The sequence below is a fragment of the Otolemur garnettii genome, unplaced genomic scaffold (assembly GCF_000181295.1).
Source record: "Otolemur garnettii isolate 467f Iridium unplaced genomic scaffold, OtoGar3 scaffold00038, whole genome shotgun sequence".
Taxonomy (NCBI): Eukaryota; Metazoa; Chordata; class Mammalia; order Primates; family Galagidae; genus Otolemur; species Otolemur garnettii.
In genome coordinates this window covers 6910078-6925697 of record NW_003852433.1, presented here as the reverse complement: position 1 = coordinate 6925697, position 15620 = coordinate 6910078, and the positions used below count along the sequence as shown (strand labels likewise).

Genomic DNA, 15620 nt, shown 5'->3' with positions numbered 1-15620 from the left:
TTTTTAAGAGACAGAGTCTTAGTATGCGGCTCACAGCAACCTCCAACTTCTGGGCTTAGGCAATTCTCCTGCCTCAGTCTCCTGAGCAGCTGGGACTACAGGCACCCACCACAACGCCCGGTTATTATTTTTCTTGCAGTTTGGCTAGGGCAGGGTTTGAACCCGCCACCCTCGGTATGTGGAGCCAGTGCCCTACTCACTGAGCCACAGGTACCAAATCAGATGTTTTAATATTTCCTCCTGGTGGTTGCTTATGGTCCTCCACTTCTTTGGAGGTTTGGCTTCAGCATCTCTCTCTCTCTCTTTTTTTTTTTTTGAAGTTTTTAGTGGGGCTAGGTTTGAACCCACCACCTCCAGTGTATGGGGCTGGCGGCTTACTCCTTTGAGCCACAGGCACCACCCCAGTTACTTAGATTTTAAAAATACTTTTTGTTTATGCCTCAGAACAGCATTGTTTCTAGACAGAAACAAGTAACTATAAACAACAAATGGCCATCAACAGAACAGCTAAATTGTAGTACATTCATATGAGCTCAGAGGCTGGCAAAATATGGCCTGTCACCTGTTTCTGCAAATAAAGTTTTATTGCAACACACTCTTTGAGCTACTTGTGCACTATGATGGCAGACCTGAGTAGCTGTGACAGAGCCCATGTGACCCACAAGTCCATCACACCAACCTTTGCTATAGTGAAATATTATGCACCAAAGAAAAGGATAAATCTAAACACATCTGGTTGAATTTCAAAAATGATTTTGAGTGCAAAAAATGCCCCTAAAGATACCAACAATCTAATTTTATTAAGTTCAAAACATGCCAAACTATAAATATACTATTTAGAGATACATCATAGATGGTAAAACTATAAAGAACATGTCTTTGTAGTTGTGGCCACAAAATTCAAGAATTCAAGAGTGGTTACTTCCAAGAAATGTGTGTGTGTGGCTGAGGGTGTTGTGTGTGAACGTGACTGGGGAGGGACAAAAAGGGAGTGACTCCAGGGTACTTGTGGTGTTTGAAGCGTTTTTCAGAAACTTTAAACAGGCACATGTTGGCGGGGTGAGGCGGCTTATGCCTGTCAACCTAGCACTCTGGGAGGCCGAGGTGGGGGGATTACTTGAGCTCAACCAGCTTGAGCAAGAGGAAGACCTTGTCTCTACTGAAAATAGAAAAAATTAGCCAGAAGTTGTGGGCGCCTGTAATCCCAGCTATGGAGGAAACTGAGGGAGGAAAATCGCTTGAGCCCAAGGCTTGAGGTTGCTGTGAGCTATGATGATGCCACAGCACTCCATCCAGGGCGAGAGAGTGAGACTCCAAAAGAAAAAAAAAAGCATGCACATGTTGTGGATCACATAGAACATGCCGGGGTGGCTAGGTACAGTGCCTCACACCAATAATCTCAGCTGTTCAGGAGGCTGAGGCAGGAGGATCCCTTGAACCCAGGAGTTTGAGGTTGCTGTGAGCGAGGCTGACCCACTGCACACTAGTCTGAGCAACACAGTGAGACTCTGCCTCAAAAAAAAAAAAAATCCCCAAACCAAACCATATCTGTAGAACAACGATAAGCCACAACATTATAATCTCCAGTTAATAAAGAAATGAGAAGAGGCCCCGAACTGGACCCTGAGGCAAGGACAGGCAAGGGGAGAGCACTTGCAAATGAGCCTGTGCACCCAGGGGCCACGGGGATAAAGAGAGAAAGGGTGGGACTCTGGCTGACTGCAAACCCCCGAGTTCCTGTGTAATTCTTACCTGCTTGTCTTTTTCTCGCATATTCTCTCCTTTCTTGGCAGCCTTTGTATGTGGCTTGAATTCTCGCAACTTAAAATCAAACAAAACTTTTGGTGAAATGGCTTTTCATTTGTGTGGCTTTGTGTTATGACTTCCAGGAAGGAATGGGACAAGGGGGCCTCCAAGGCTGTGATGTAGTGACGACACAGGACGCCCATCACAGCATCACAGAAATGGGTGCTGTCGGGTCACACTCAGCTTGGCTCCTGGATGCTCTCCAGCATCCAGGGCTTCCTTTCTGCCTTTCTCGTTCTTTGCCCCAGAGTAAGGAACACCAAGGGCAGGAGCCCCAGTTCCATGCTACACGTTCCATTTCACTCTCATGCCCCACTCCATGAGGTGGGCGTTATCAGAACATCTTACAAATGGGCATTGCGAGTGTCTTCAGACAGTGAGGACACTTGCCAAGGTCAAGGCAACACAGCTACTAAGAAGGAGTGTGAACATAGCTCTGAGTGGACCACAAAACACACAGTCGCCCTCCATGTCTTCATCCTCTCTCTATCCCTCCATGCTGTGACTAACGTCCCTCCAGAGGCCTCACAGAGCAGCAGCATCCTATTCCCTGGGAGCTGGTTAGAGATGCCGACTCAGGCCTCCCGAGACCCATCCGAGCTAGCACCTGTCCTACAACTAGATCCCCAGCCATCAGTGCCCACTGCTGTGGAGGTCAAACCATGAGACCCTCAAGGCTTGAAGCCAGTCAGACCCACATTGAAACCACAGCCCTACTGCTTACGACCTGTGCAGCCTTCACTGGGTTACCAGCATCTCTGTGCCTCGATTTCCCTGAATGTAAGTTGCTAATGATAATACCTACCTCACAGGTTTTTCTGCAGATAAAAGAAGATCATGGGATAAAGGACGCAGCATGCACCTGGCACACAGCAAGCCTTCAAGTGACTCAAGCGTAGTCCTTGACAGACCGGTTATGATTTGAAGAGTAAGCCCCGTGTCCCCAGTCATTTTGACTTTTTAAATTTTTTGCATTTCCCATCACCCATCTTTGCTCATGTTACTATTCACAATACAATACCCTGGCTGTAGGTTTGGAAGCTGTGCCTTCCAATATCAGATACTAATACATAAGAAGGTTTTAAAGCCTTAATTTAAGGGGGATGGTCTCCCATGGTTTTAGGTCTTAATGGTGCACAACAGGGTCTGCTCCAAAGTAGAACTGAGCTGGCAGTACAAATGTTTACATTTCTGCCTGTATCCACAGCTGGCCTCCAAACACTCATGAAGGCATAAATTTACTTGTATATTTTTATAATCCCACATCTCGTTCCTGGTTTCCAAAGTGAATGCTTCTCACATTACCTCAGACACCCAGGTTTCAGATGCATCCCCACACTAAACTTGTTCATTTCACATTCTCCTGAAATCAGGGCGGAAAAATCATACCTAATTGATGTTTACTAAATTCAAAGGCATCTTCGGTCGCAAAGAGAGTCCTGGGGAAACGAATGAATATTTTGGTTCTAGAAGTGAAAAGAAATGTTTTCATTATTAATCAGTCCTACCATCTGTGGGAGTAGTTGAACAGTGGTGCCCCCACATGCTGCCAAAGTCCCATCTACACAGAACCTCAGAATGTGATCTTGTTTGGAAGTAAGGCTTTGCAGATGTGATTAAGGTAAGGAGGGAAATGAGATCCTACCAGCAAGCCTGTCCTTAGAAGAGACAGAGAAGGACACACGGAAAGACCCAGGGAAGTCCTTGGAGGCGGAGATCAGAATGATGTGGCCTCAAAAGCCAAGGAACGCCAGGAGCCCCCAGAAGGTGGAAGAGGCAAGGAAGGATCCTTCCGTGAGGACTCTAAAAGCAGCACAGACCTGCCAACTCCTAGAGTTTGGACTTCTGGCTTCCAGAACTACAAGCGAATAAACTGTGATTATTTTGTTGTTGTTATTGTTTTCAGACAGGGTCTCACTCCGTTGCCCTGGGTAGAGTGCTGTGGCGTCCTCATAGCGCTCACCAACCTCAAATTCTCCCAAGTCGCTGGGACTACAGGCACCTGCTTACCATGCCCCACTAGGTTTTCTATTTTTAGTAGATACAGGGTCTCGCTCTTTCTTAGGCTGGTCTCAAACTCCTGAGCTCAGGCAAGCCACTCGCCTCAGCCTCCCAGAGTGCTAGGATTATAGGCGTGAGCCACCTGGGCCAGCCTAATTTATGTTGTTTTAGCCAGCCAGTTTGTGGTCATTTGTCCTGCAGCCTGAGGAAATGAATACACCATCCTAACCTCAAGGTGCTTCTGAGCTTTAAATAGTAAACAAAGAAGACAGATCTGAAGTTTAAAAGAAGATCCCATTAACCAGCGAAGAGAAGTTACCAAGACTGGTTTCGGATTTGCCTGTCCTCACCCTGTGCCTTGTGAGGGACAGTTCCCAGAGCAGCCACCGGGTGCAGCAATGTGATCCCACTGCCACATTCCAAATTATGGGATCTGAGACAGACACGCCACCTCTGACCTCCATGGCCTGCCTCCCTCAGGCTGTGCTGAATCTGATTCCCCTCAGGGATTTGGACTGACTAAATAACTGTTCTCTTGGAACAGAGGCTAGAACAGAAGCCTGAAGATAGAGACTTCTGTTTGGCTCTGGCTTTGGTTGGCCAGGCGAGGTGGCTAACCCCTGTTATCCTAACACTCTGGGAGGCCGAGGCTGGAGGATCGCTTGAGCTGAGGAGTTCTAGACCAGCCTGAGCAAGAGTGAGACCCATCTCTACTAAAAAATAGAAAAATTAACCAGGCATTGTGGTAGGCGCCTATAGTCCCAGCCACTCAGGAGGCTGAGGCAGGAGGATCGCTTGAACTCAGGAGTTTAAGGTTGCTGTGAGCCAGACTGAGGCCACAGCACTCTAGCCTGGGTGACAGAGTGAAACCCTGTGTCCAAAAAGATAAGGGGCCAGGATGCCATCAACAGCCACATATAAGGAGGCGTCAGGAGCTGCCAGGGAAAGAAAGCCTACTGATGGAGTCAAAGGCAGAGACTCTGAAGGGGAGAAGTCCCACAGCCTAGGAGCAGAGCCTGTTCATGCATTAATCCTGACCAAAATGACTCACAGAACAAGCTCACACCATTGGATCCATCCCACCAAGTTGTGCCTGAAAGTTCTCCGCTCACAACTACCATCTATAGTTCAGATACCAGAGTTCTGGAACATTGCTTTCTGGGATGCCAAAGATGATTTCACTTTGGATGGGTCCCAGTTGCCACGTCTGGCAGCTCATGCAAACATTTGACGGATAAGAGAACCAAAGCTCACTGAAGTAAGTTGTGCATCTTGGCCCCTTCTTCTTTTTGCAAACATTTCTAAACCTGCCGAGTTGAGTTTAGGCCTTTGTTAATGTCATCTCCTCTGACAGGCAACTCTATAGACTTTCTAACCATTCAGAGCTGCATTTGAATTGGATAGAAGCATCTGTGTATAAATCTACATAAATCCTAGGAAATGAGTCTCCAGGAACACTTCGATGGCAAGAACAGAGACCATTTGGACATTTGTTGTCACTTACTTCCCTAACTTGTATTCCTCGGGTTTGTAGCCGATGTACTTAATCAGCCGCTCTACGCCCTCTGCTGGAGGCCCGCACCAGTGCGGCCAAGTATCAGGACACAAGGATTTGTACCTGTACGGAGAGAGGAGAGGGACTTCTAGAAGCCAGGATGGTACCTTACTCCAGCTCTCCCCACCCCTGGGCAGAGGTCTGTTTAGCTCCATTGGGGTACGTCAGCCACTCCATACATGCAGTAGTCTCATTCCATGAACTTCCTTGAATTCAAAGATACATGTATGTGCTTGGCAAGAAAGAGTTAGGAGAAACTATTTTTCTTTTCTTTTCTTTCTTTTTTTTTTATGAGACGGTCTTACTCTATGGCCTCTGTAGAGTGTCATGGCTTCAGTCTAGCCCACAGCAACCTCAAGCGATCCTCCTGCTTCAGCCTCCCAAGTAACTGGGACTACAGGCACCTGCCACAACGCCTGGCTAGTTTTTTTTAAAGTAGAGACAGGGTCTCACTCTTGCTTAGGCTGGTCTTGAACTCTTGAGCTCAAGTGATCCACCCTCCTCAGCCTCCCAGAGGTCTAGTTTACAGGTGTGAGCCACTGCCTCTGGCCCAGAGGAAGGATTTCAATGGAATAGGCAGGTTGACCTGTCTTCACAAAACACGTAATTCAATTCCACCAGAGGGATCTACCCAAGAGAAGTGAAAACATGGGTCCACGTAGAAACCTGCACACAAACGTTCATAACATCATGATTTGTAATAGCTAAAAGGTGGAAATGACACAAGTGTCCATCGAAGGACAACTGAGGAGATTAAACAAATGTTTTCTAACACTGGAAGAAAAATTTCCATGCTTAGGAAGTAACAAGGGATTTTTTCCCCAAGGATAATCTTGCCTCTGATGTTGACTTAAGAACCTATAGATCAAGGTTAAAATTAACACAACTGGACCAGTTGGGACCCTCAAAGATACCAAAATCAGGAGGCCGGGTGGGGTGGCTCTACTTGTAATCCTAACATTCTGGGAGGTGAAGGCGGGTGGATTGCCTGAGCTCAGGAGGTAGAGACCAGCCTAAGCAAGAGTGAGACCCTGTTTCTGCTAAAAATACAAAAACTAGTTGGGCCTTGTGGTGGGTGTCTGTAGTCCCACCTACTTGGGAGGCTGAGGCAAGAAAATCACTTAAGCCCAAGAGTTTGAGGTTACTGTGAGCTATGACACCACAGCACTCTACCCAGGGCAACAGAGTGAGACTCTGTCCCCCCAAATAAATAAATAAACAAATCCAAAATCTACAGAAGCTTCAGTCCCTTATATAAAATGGTATAATACCTACACCCACCCTGTAAACTTTAAATCATATCTAAATTACTTATAATACCTAACACAATGTAAATGCTATGTAAATAGTTATGATGTATTTTTAATTTGTACTGTTTTTTATTGTTGTCTTTCATTATCTTTTCCCTAAATATTTGCCATCCACTGTTGGTTGACTCTGTGGATGTGGAACCTACGGATAAGGAGTGCTGGCTGCGGATCTTTGTCCACTAGAAAGCAAACTCCATGAGACCAGGGTGGGGTCTGACCTGTTCTCTGCTGGCTCAGAGCAGCTGCTCACTAGTGTTTATGGAAAAAATGAATGAGACTAAGATAGCAGTAAAACAGGGGAAAAAATGTATGACGTTCCAAAAAGTGCAAGAAGATGGAAACATCAAGAATGTGTTTGCAGGGAGGGGTGGGGTTGTGGCTGGTGCTTCCTGCCATCTTCACCAGGAATTGGATTCAGAAAAATGGAGGACACGAGGGAGAATTATAACAAGTAGATGGTAGGCAAGGACAGTATGTCTAGGGTGGAAAAAAAAAGGCAAATAGTCTGTCTGGCAGTTCTTCAAATGATTAAACTCAGAAAAGCCTGATATTAGGTTGAACTGTATGAAACTGCCACCGATGTCCAGCCATTCTGATCTCCCCAAAGGGCCACTTTGTTATGCGTATCTTGACAGTGTATTGTTATTTTAGTGGCACAAGTTCACACACAACCTAGCACCAAAGAAATGCTGGTGTACAACCAACTTAGGAGTGCATGATTAGGTCCTTATAAATTCCCCAAGCACAGACTGTCCATTTACAATCCACCCAAGACAAGTACTTTAAGCACAGACCATTTAATTTTCACATTGCAGGTAAGGAATAGGTCATAGCTGTAAGAGACCGAATGAGGATTCCCACTCAAGTTTGTGTGTTCCCAAAGCCCCTGCCCCATGATGATAGCCCGTAAAGCTAAGGCACAAAACCAGCAGTGACAGTCACAAATGGAGAGTCTGCCCAGCTACGTCAGTGGGGATGGGGTGGGTGGGGTGGAGTGTGGGTAGGGGGTGGCAGGTCCATGTACTCGGTTTTGCCATTCTGATTGAAAAAGGTTAGGGATTAGTGGCATGAATAGACATTGATAAAATTGAGCCAGGTTTTTATGTTCTCTGAAATGTTAGTTTTTTTTTTTTTGTTTTGTTTTGTTTTTTTGCTGCTGTAACAACAGCAAAGAAGAATAGACTAGCCTTCCCTAAGGTACGGCATCTTATTTACCAGCAGATCCAAGAGACTCACGCATAGCCGATGTTACTAAAGCACACTGTACCTCTGCAAAAAATGTTCGTATTTCCGCCGGTAGGCAAAGCCAGCCCGTCTCACCCGCAGGTGCTCCATCAACCCCAGGTACTTGATCTGATGCCTTACGAGGAAGTCGTCGAACTTGCCTTTGGAGGAACAGATGGAAAAATGACAGTAAAGGACCCATTAAAGTGGCTTCATTTCAAACTAAGACAGAGAGCTTGCAAACCAAAGATCTATGGGAGGCTTGGGGGCAGTGGCTCTCGCCTGTAATCCTAGCACTCTGAGAGGCCCAGGCGAGCGTACTGCTTTAACTCAGGAGGAGAACAGCCTGAGCAAGAGTGAGACCCCATCTCTAAAAATAGCCAGCCATTGTGGCAGGCGCCTGTAGGTAGTGGAGAGGCTGAGGCAAGAGAATCACTTGAGTCCAAGAGTTTGAGGTTGCTGTGAGCTATGATGCCATGACACTCTACTGGGGGGTGATAAAGTGAGACTCTGACTCAAAATAAATGAATGAATGAATGAATAAGGGCTGGATATTCTTAGGTTTCAATTGTATGTGTGTTTAATGGGGGGGATTTTATAGGAAAATCTAGATTTCTGGTGTTCTCTGAAAAATCGTGAGATCTAGCCACCCTGGGCCCCTAGTCCCACATGGCAACAGCAGGCCCGAACGGAGTAGCACTGTTGCCTCTTTAGATAGTTTGCCACAGTCCCAGTTTGCTGCAGTCCCCTCCAAGCCCTACTGCCTTTCACCCTCTCCTCCTGTCAGCCTCTGACTATATGACTTCATTATAGATGATGGCAAGAGCTTAGAAAATACCCGACTGTTCTGGAAGATTATTCACTGGCTGGAGAAAAACAATGCTGTTTCTCTTCACCTCTAACACATACCTGCCTGGCTCCGTTGTGTTGCTCCCAAAACTGAACCAGTGCTGAGCAACGCTTACCCGGAACCAGCAGAGGAGCTCCCCTCCCAACTGGTTTACCCTCCATGATTCAAAAAGAAAAACAATTCACACGCAGAGGACCAGAAGAGAGCTTGTGGTGGATCTCAGGATCCTAACCCACTGCCATCTCGGTCGCCCTGCCAGCCTTTTCTCTGAGCTCAGTGTTCAGAACAATTCACAACTCACTGGGTTCTTTTCTCTCGTTGGGCTTGATACAACGGATGTATGAGGGTTCCTTCGAGATGAGAATTTCTAGAAGGCTGCTCAGGCTGTTTTTAAACTGAGTCCCCACCTGCAGAGAAAGAACAAGCTGAGCAGACATTGCTGGTTCTGATATACACCCAGATGACTGGTCAGGGCATAAGACTTCAGCCTTTTAGAGATGAACTCACAGAAGATCGTGTTGTTTGCTACCATTTCGCCATGTCAAGAGGCAGCTTGGGATGTGCTGACTGAGAAGCCCACCCTTGGTCTGGCGACACAGAAGCTACCCAGCCATCTGTCTGGGAGGTTTTCATTGTTCAGCAAATACATGGTGAGTGCCTTGCAGGAACCAGGGCCACAGCTGAGCCTGTCCCTCTGTGCCACTTGCCCTTGGGTTTCCTCATTGGCATGCTTCCTTCATGACCCTGGTGCTAAGTGTTTTATTTGATGGTATTTTCCCAAACCCTCCTCCCACTAGATTGGAAGCCCCTAGATTGTACTACAGGGGACCTTGCTAATCCCCCCATGCCCAGCACAGTGTCTGACACATAGTAGATGTTCAATGGATGTCTGCAAACGAACGAACTAGTGTTAAACTTGAAAAGTATATATTTGGTAGAATCTGCTGGAGAGTGATATTTCCAGGAAAGGAGAGGGTGGCTTAAAAAGTGTCAGTACCGGGGGGCCATCGCATCCCCCCTCCCTCCAGCTAACTCTTGCTCCCTTTCTAATTTTGCACCAGCATTTTTTCCCACTCACGGTTGGGGGCCTCCTCCGGTTTTCTAACTCGGCCACCAGGAAGCATTCCCTCAGGATGCTGTTTGTGGACTTGCACAGCACCTGCAAGGGAAGAGCACTACAGATGCCGTTTCAGAAGGCACTAAGGGCCTCCAGGCAGGCTCACAGAAGTGTCCGTGAGGTGACAGAAACAACCATCTGCATCTTGAGCATCTGAAGACATTCCTACTGCAGAAAAGGGGAGGAAATACATGAGGTTGGATGTATTGGTTCACACCTGCAATCCTAGCACTTTAGGAGGCCAGGTGAGAGCATCACTTGAGGTCGTAAGTTTGAGACCAGCCTGAACATGAGTGAGCTCCCTTCTCTACAAATAAAAACAGAGGGCGGTGCTTGTGGCTCAGTCAGTAGGGCGCCAGCCCCATATACCGACGGTGGCAGATTCAAACCTGGCCCTGGCTAAACCGCAACAAAAAAATAGCTGGGCGTTGTGGCAGGCACCTGTAGTCTCAGATACTTGGGGGGCTGAGGCAAGAAAATTGCCTAAGCCCAGGAGTTGGAGGTTACTGTGAGCTGTGACGCCATAGCACTCTACTGAGGGCAATAAAGTGAGACTCTGTCTCTACAAAAATAAATAAATAAATTAAACAAAAATAGAGACAATAGCTGAGTGTAGTTGCAACTCACTACAAGCTGGGAGGCTGAGGCAGGAGGATCACCTGAGCCCAGGACTTTGAAGTCGTACTGAGCTATGATGGTGCCACTGCATTCTAACCTAGGTGATAGAGCAAGACACTGTCTCAAAAAAAAATAGAAAGCAAATAGGAAAAAGGGGGAAAAAGGAATCAAATATGAGAGAAAAAAGCTCAAATACTATAGCCACTGCTTTGCATACTTGCTGAGGCATTCTCTAACATGATGAAGTAAAAATTGTTCCATAGTTCAATGAAGCGGCTACAGAATAAACCAGCTGCTTAAGATAATGGTGTTAAGTGAAGACAGCAAGGTGCAGGACCACACGCACAGTGCGCTGTTCTTGTGCAAAGAGATAAAGAAGAGGGGACATATGTATACACCTCCTGAGCTGTGCGGCCCCTGGAAGGATGCGCAACTAGCTGATAAGAACAGGTGGCTCTTGCCGGCCGTGGTGACTCATGCCCGTGATCCTAGCACTCTGGGAGGCCAAGGCCAATGGACTGCTTGAGCTCCCAGGTTTGAGACCAGCCTCAGCAAGGGCGAGACCCTGTCTCTACCAAAAATAGAAAAACTAGCTGGGCATTGTGGCGGGTGCCTGTAGTTCCAGCTATTCGGAAGGCTGAGCCCAGGAATTTGAGGTTGCTATGAGCTATGATAACACAATGGCACTCTACCGCAGAACAACGGAGATTCTGTCTCAATTAAAAAAAAAAAAAAGAAAAAAAAAGAGCAGTTGGCCCTCAGAAGAGACAGTTGGTGGTATGTGGCCAAAACATTAGTTTTTGTACTGTTTAATTTCACCCCGCTCCGCACAGGTTTTCAAAATAATCTATGTTACAAAAAGTCCTTCATTTTTTAAAACTATAATTCCCTGTGAAAACGTTTTTCCCTGTATCCATACAATGGAATACTGCTCATCCTTAAAGAGACATTCTGTCACAAGCAGCAAAATGGATAAGCCTTGAGGACGTTATGCTAAGTGAAAGAAACCAGACTCGAAAGGACGAATATTCTACAGTCCTTTCATATGAAGTGCCCCGAGTGATCAAATTCCTAGACACAGAAAGTAGACTAGTGGATGCCAGGGACTAGAGAGGAGAAAGTGGGCGTGGTTGTTCAGTGGACATCAAGTTTCAGTTTTGCAACATGAAGAGTTATGGAGATTAATTGTAAAACAGTATGAATTACTTAACACTGCTGAATTTGCATTTCTTCGAATTATTCACACCATGACCTTCAATGTCTGCTGTGGCCATAACATACTGAAGTTCTAACACAATGTGTGGAAAAGGAAAATCCAGAGGGCAAAATCTACCCCCCAAATTAGTGTCAAGGGTGCTATTTCAAAACCATCAGAAATTCAACTTGTTAATATGTTGTTTATCATATTGCATCCTCATTTATAAGAGAAATATGTTTGTAATTTCCCCTTTATAATAATATATTTCCTCTAATTTTAATATCAGGTGTATCCAGATTAAGTGGAATGATTTTGAAGTATTTCTTCTTTTTATATTGTCTATAAGATTTGGCATGATCTATCTTTTGAAATCATCTTTTACTTTTATTTATAAATATTAGTTGTCTATTTTTTGAGACTTTGGGGAAAAAATAAGAAGTTAACTGATGACTCTATCCTAAACCTCAGAGTCAAAGCATTCTATCATAGACATACTCTTATTTGACAATGTGAATGTTACATTCTTTGCATTATTATTATTATTGCTTAATATTTTGACACAGCAATTGTCTGATTTCTTTTCTGAATGTATTTATCTTCTTTACGAGGTTTTTGTTTCCAGTGCTTATCTTAAACATTGTTATTGTTATTAAATTTTAAGCCTTTTTTAATTTTGTGAAGGCAAAAAGTGGAAACCTAATACATACATGTATGTGTGGAAAAAAAACCATCAGAAACACATTGGCTAAGTTTCAGACTCACTTCTTTCAGATGTCTGTAAAGGAGATCATTGTTCTTTTCCAAGAATCCTGGAAAACAGTAAGTAAAACAGTTTTGAATCAATGGCTTTGCTTAAAAATGCAATTCCATCCCACTGATTATGAGGAGAAATTCATAAGAATAATTTCTTAGAATTAGATCAGAGTTTCTCAACTGTGGCACTATTGGTATTTGGGGCCAGAGGGTTCTTTGTGGTAAGGGCTGTCCTGTGCATTGTAGAACGCTGGCTACTAGATTCACACTAGATGCCAGCAGCACTCAGTCCAGTTGTGACAACCAAAAAATAGCTCTAGATACTGCCAGATATTGCAGGGTAATGCCACCGCTGGTTGAGAGCCAGGTTCTCAGAACTCAACTCATGGCACACACACTATACTCGACCTTGCTGAGCTATCATATAAAGGTGTCACCCTCACACAAAGTATTGTACACGTGCCTTAATCTAATAGCAAAGAAATGCTCGTGCAGTGGTGACCCAGAAACAGTGAAGAGGACATTGAGCCTAAGGATAACCAGCTAAGCCTATATAAGTGGCTGTGAAAATTCTTCATCACTCAGAAGCAAACTCAAGCACCATGACTAGAGGTGCCCAACAGTGTCTTTCTGCCAAAGAAGACATGTAATTTCTAATTTTTAAAACCTGGCCACTATGTTTAATGAAGACCTAATCAGTTAATAATTAAATTAGGAACTAAATTAGCATTGTAAGGTCAAAATCAGCTTAAAGAAAAAGACGTGCATCAAAAATGTCTAGTAAAAAAACATGGGAGCATAGAAGCAAGCTGGCTTCACTCTCTACCCCACAGAAAATGAAAACTAAATATACATCATCAGCACATGGAACTTTCTCCAGAATAGACCATATCTTAGACCACAACACAAGTTTCAACAAATTTGAAAGAGTAAAAACCATATCAAGTATCTTTTTTTGACCACAGTAAAATAAAACTAGAAATCAATAATAAAAGGAACCTCAGAGAAGATACAAACACAAGGAAATTAAATAACATGCTCCTAGATGATCAGTGGGTCATGAAGAAATTAAAAAGAAAATGAAAAAATTTCTGAAACAAATGAAAATATAACATACCCAAAATCTACGGGATATAGCAAAAGCAGTAGTAAGAGGGAAGTTTATAGCAATAAAGGCCTTCATCAAAAAAGTAGAAAGACTTCAAATGAACAATTATTATGTACCTTAAGGAACTAGAAAAGAATAAACTAAATACAGAATTAATAGAAAGAAATCATAAATGTTAAAAAATAAATAAATGAAATTGAGACTAAAAATAGATACAAAATATCAATGAAATATGAAGTTGGCTTCTGAAAAGATAAAAATCAACAAACCTGGCTCAGTGCCTATAACTCGGGGCTAGGGCACCAGCCACAAACACCAGAGCTGGTGGGTTTGAATCCAGCCTGGGCCTGCCAAACAACAACTATAACCAAAAAATAGCCAGATGTTGTGGCAGGCACCTGTAGTTCCAGCTACTTGGAAGGCTACTTGGAAGGCTGAGGCAAGAGAATCCCTTAAGCCCAGGAGCTGGTTGCTATGATCTGTGGCCTTCTACCCAGGGCGACAGCTGAGACTCTGTCTCAAAGGAGGAAAAAAAAAAAAAAGAAAGAAATCAAACCTTTAGCAAGACTAACAAGAAAAAAAACCCAAATAAATAAAATCAGGAGTGAAAAACAAGATGCAATTGAGATCACAGGAATATTAAACGCAAAAAAATTTAGAGATTATTTTGAACAACTATACACCAACAAATTGGGAAACTTAAAAGAAATGGATAAATTCCTGAACACATACCACCTACCAAGATTAAGCCATGAAGAAAGGGAAAATCTCAACAAACCAGTAATGAGTAAGAAGACTGAAGCTGTAATAAATAGTCTCCCAAAGAAAAACTCATGACCTAATGATTTAACTGCTGAATTCTGCCAAACATTTAAGGATGACTAATTATCAATTCTACTCAAACTCTTCAAAAAAATTGAAAAGAAGGTATTAGTTCCAAACTCATGTTATTAGGAAAACATTACCTTAATACCAAAATCAGACAAGTACACAACAAAAACAGGCTAATATGAATATAAATGCAAAAATCCTCAGCAAAAATGTTAGCAAACTAAATACAACAACACATTAAAAACATTATTCACCATGAAATGTGGGGTTTATCCCAGGAATACAAGGATGGTTCAATATATGCAATTCAATAAACATGATACATCACATTAACAAAACCAAGAACAAGAGCTATATGATCATTTTAATAGGGGCTGGAAAAGCATTGGATAAAATTCAACATTGCTTTGTGAATGTCTATACTCAACAGACCGAGTATAGAAGGAACATCCTTCAACATAATAAATGTCATATATAACAAACCCATAGCCAACATCATACTGAACAGGGAACAAGTGAAAGCCTTTCCTCTAAGACCTAGAACAAGACGACGAGGACACCCACTTTTATTGAACATAGGCCTGAAAATTCTAGCTAGAGGAATTAGGCAAGAGAAGGAGAGCACCCAAATGGGAAAATGAAAAGTCAATTAGCCTTATATGCAGATAACATGATTTTTTAAACTTGATTAAGTCCTATTTATTTATTTATTTATTTATTATATTTGAGATAGGGTCTTCCTCTGTTGTCTGGGATAACGTGTAGTGGTGTCATCAGAGCTTATGCACACTCAAACTCCTGGTCTCAGGCAATCTTGACTCAGCTTCCTGAGTAGCTGGGATTTCCATTTTTTAAAAATAGAGATGGAGTTCTCACTATATTGCCAAAGTTGGTCTTGAACTCGCGGCCACAAGCAATCCTCCCACCTCAGCCTGCTAAAGTGCTAGGATTAAAGGCATTAGCTACTGCACTCAGTTAGATGACATAATCTTAAACTTAGGAAAACTTAAAGACTCCACTAACAAAACTGACAAATGAATTCAGTAAAGTTGTAGAATACAAAATCAATGTACAGAAACTTGTAGCATTTCTGTATGCCAAGAGCAAACAGTCTGAAAAAAGCAATCAAGGAAGTAATCTATAGCTCAGTTATTTATTTATTTATTTGAGACAGGAGCCTCAAGCTGTCCCCCTGGGTAGAGTGCCGTGGCATCTCAGCTCACAGCAACCTCCAACTCCTGGGCTCAAG

The 15620-nt window shown here is 43.6% G+C and overlaps 1 protein-coding gene across 1 annotated transcript in view; it reads right to left on the bottom strand.

Annotated features, from left to right (window-relative positions):
• MYO1H (myosin IH) overlaps positions 1-15620 on the bottom strand; it is a 50824-nt gene that overhangs the window by 9361 nt on the left and 25843 nt on the right. Inside the window, exons 15-21 of the mRNA XM_012805233.2 lie at positions 12442-12488; positions 9825-9905; positions 9048-9153; positions 7940-8057; positions 5312-5425; positions 3196-3272; positions 1753-1821 (exon numbers count right to left, since the gene is read on the bottom strand). Of these exons, the coding sequence (XP_012660687.1) occupies positions 1753-1821; positions 3196-3272; positions 5312-5425; positions 7940-8057; positions 9048-9153; positions 9825-9905; positions 12442-12488 (612 nt within the window). The remainder of the gene's footprint in view (positions 1-1752; positions 1822-3195; positions 3273-5311; positions 5426-7939; positions 8058-9047; positions 9154-9824; positions 9906-12441; positions 12489-15620) is intronic.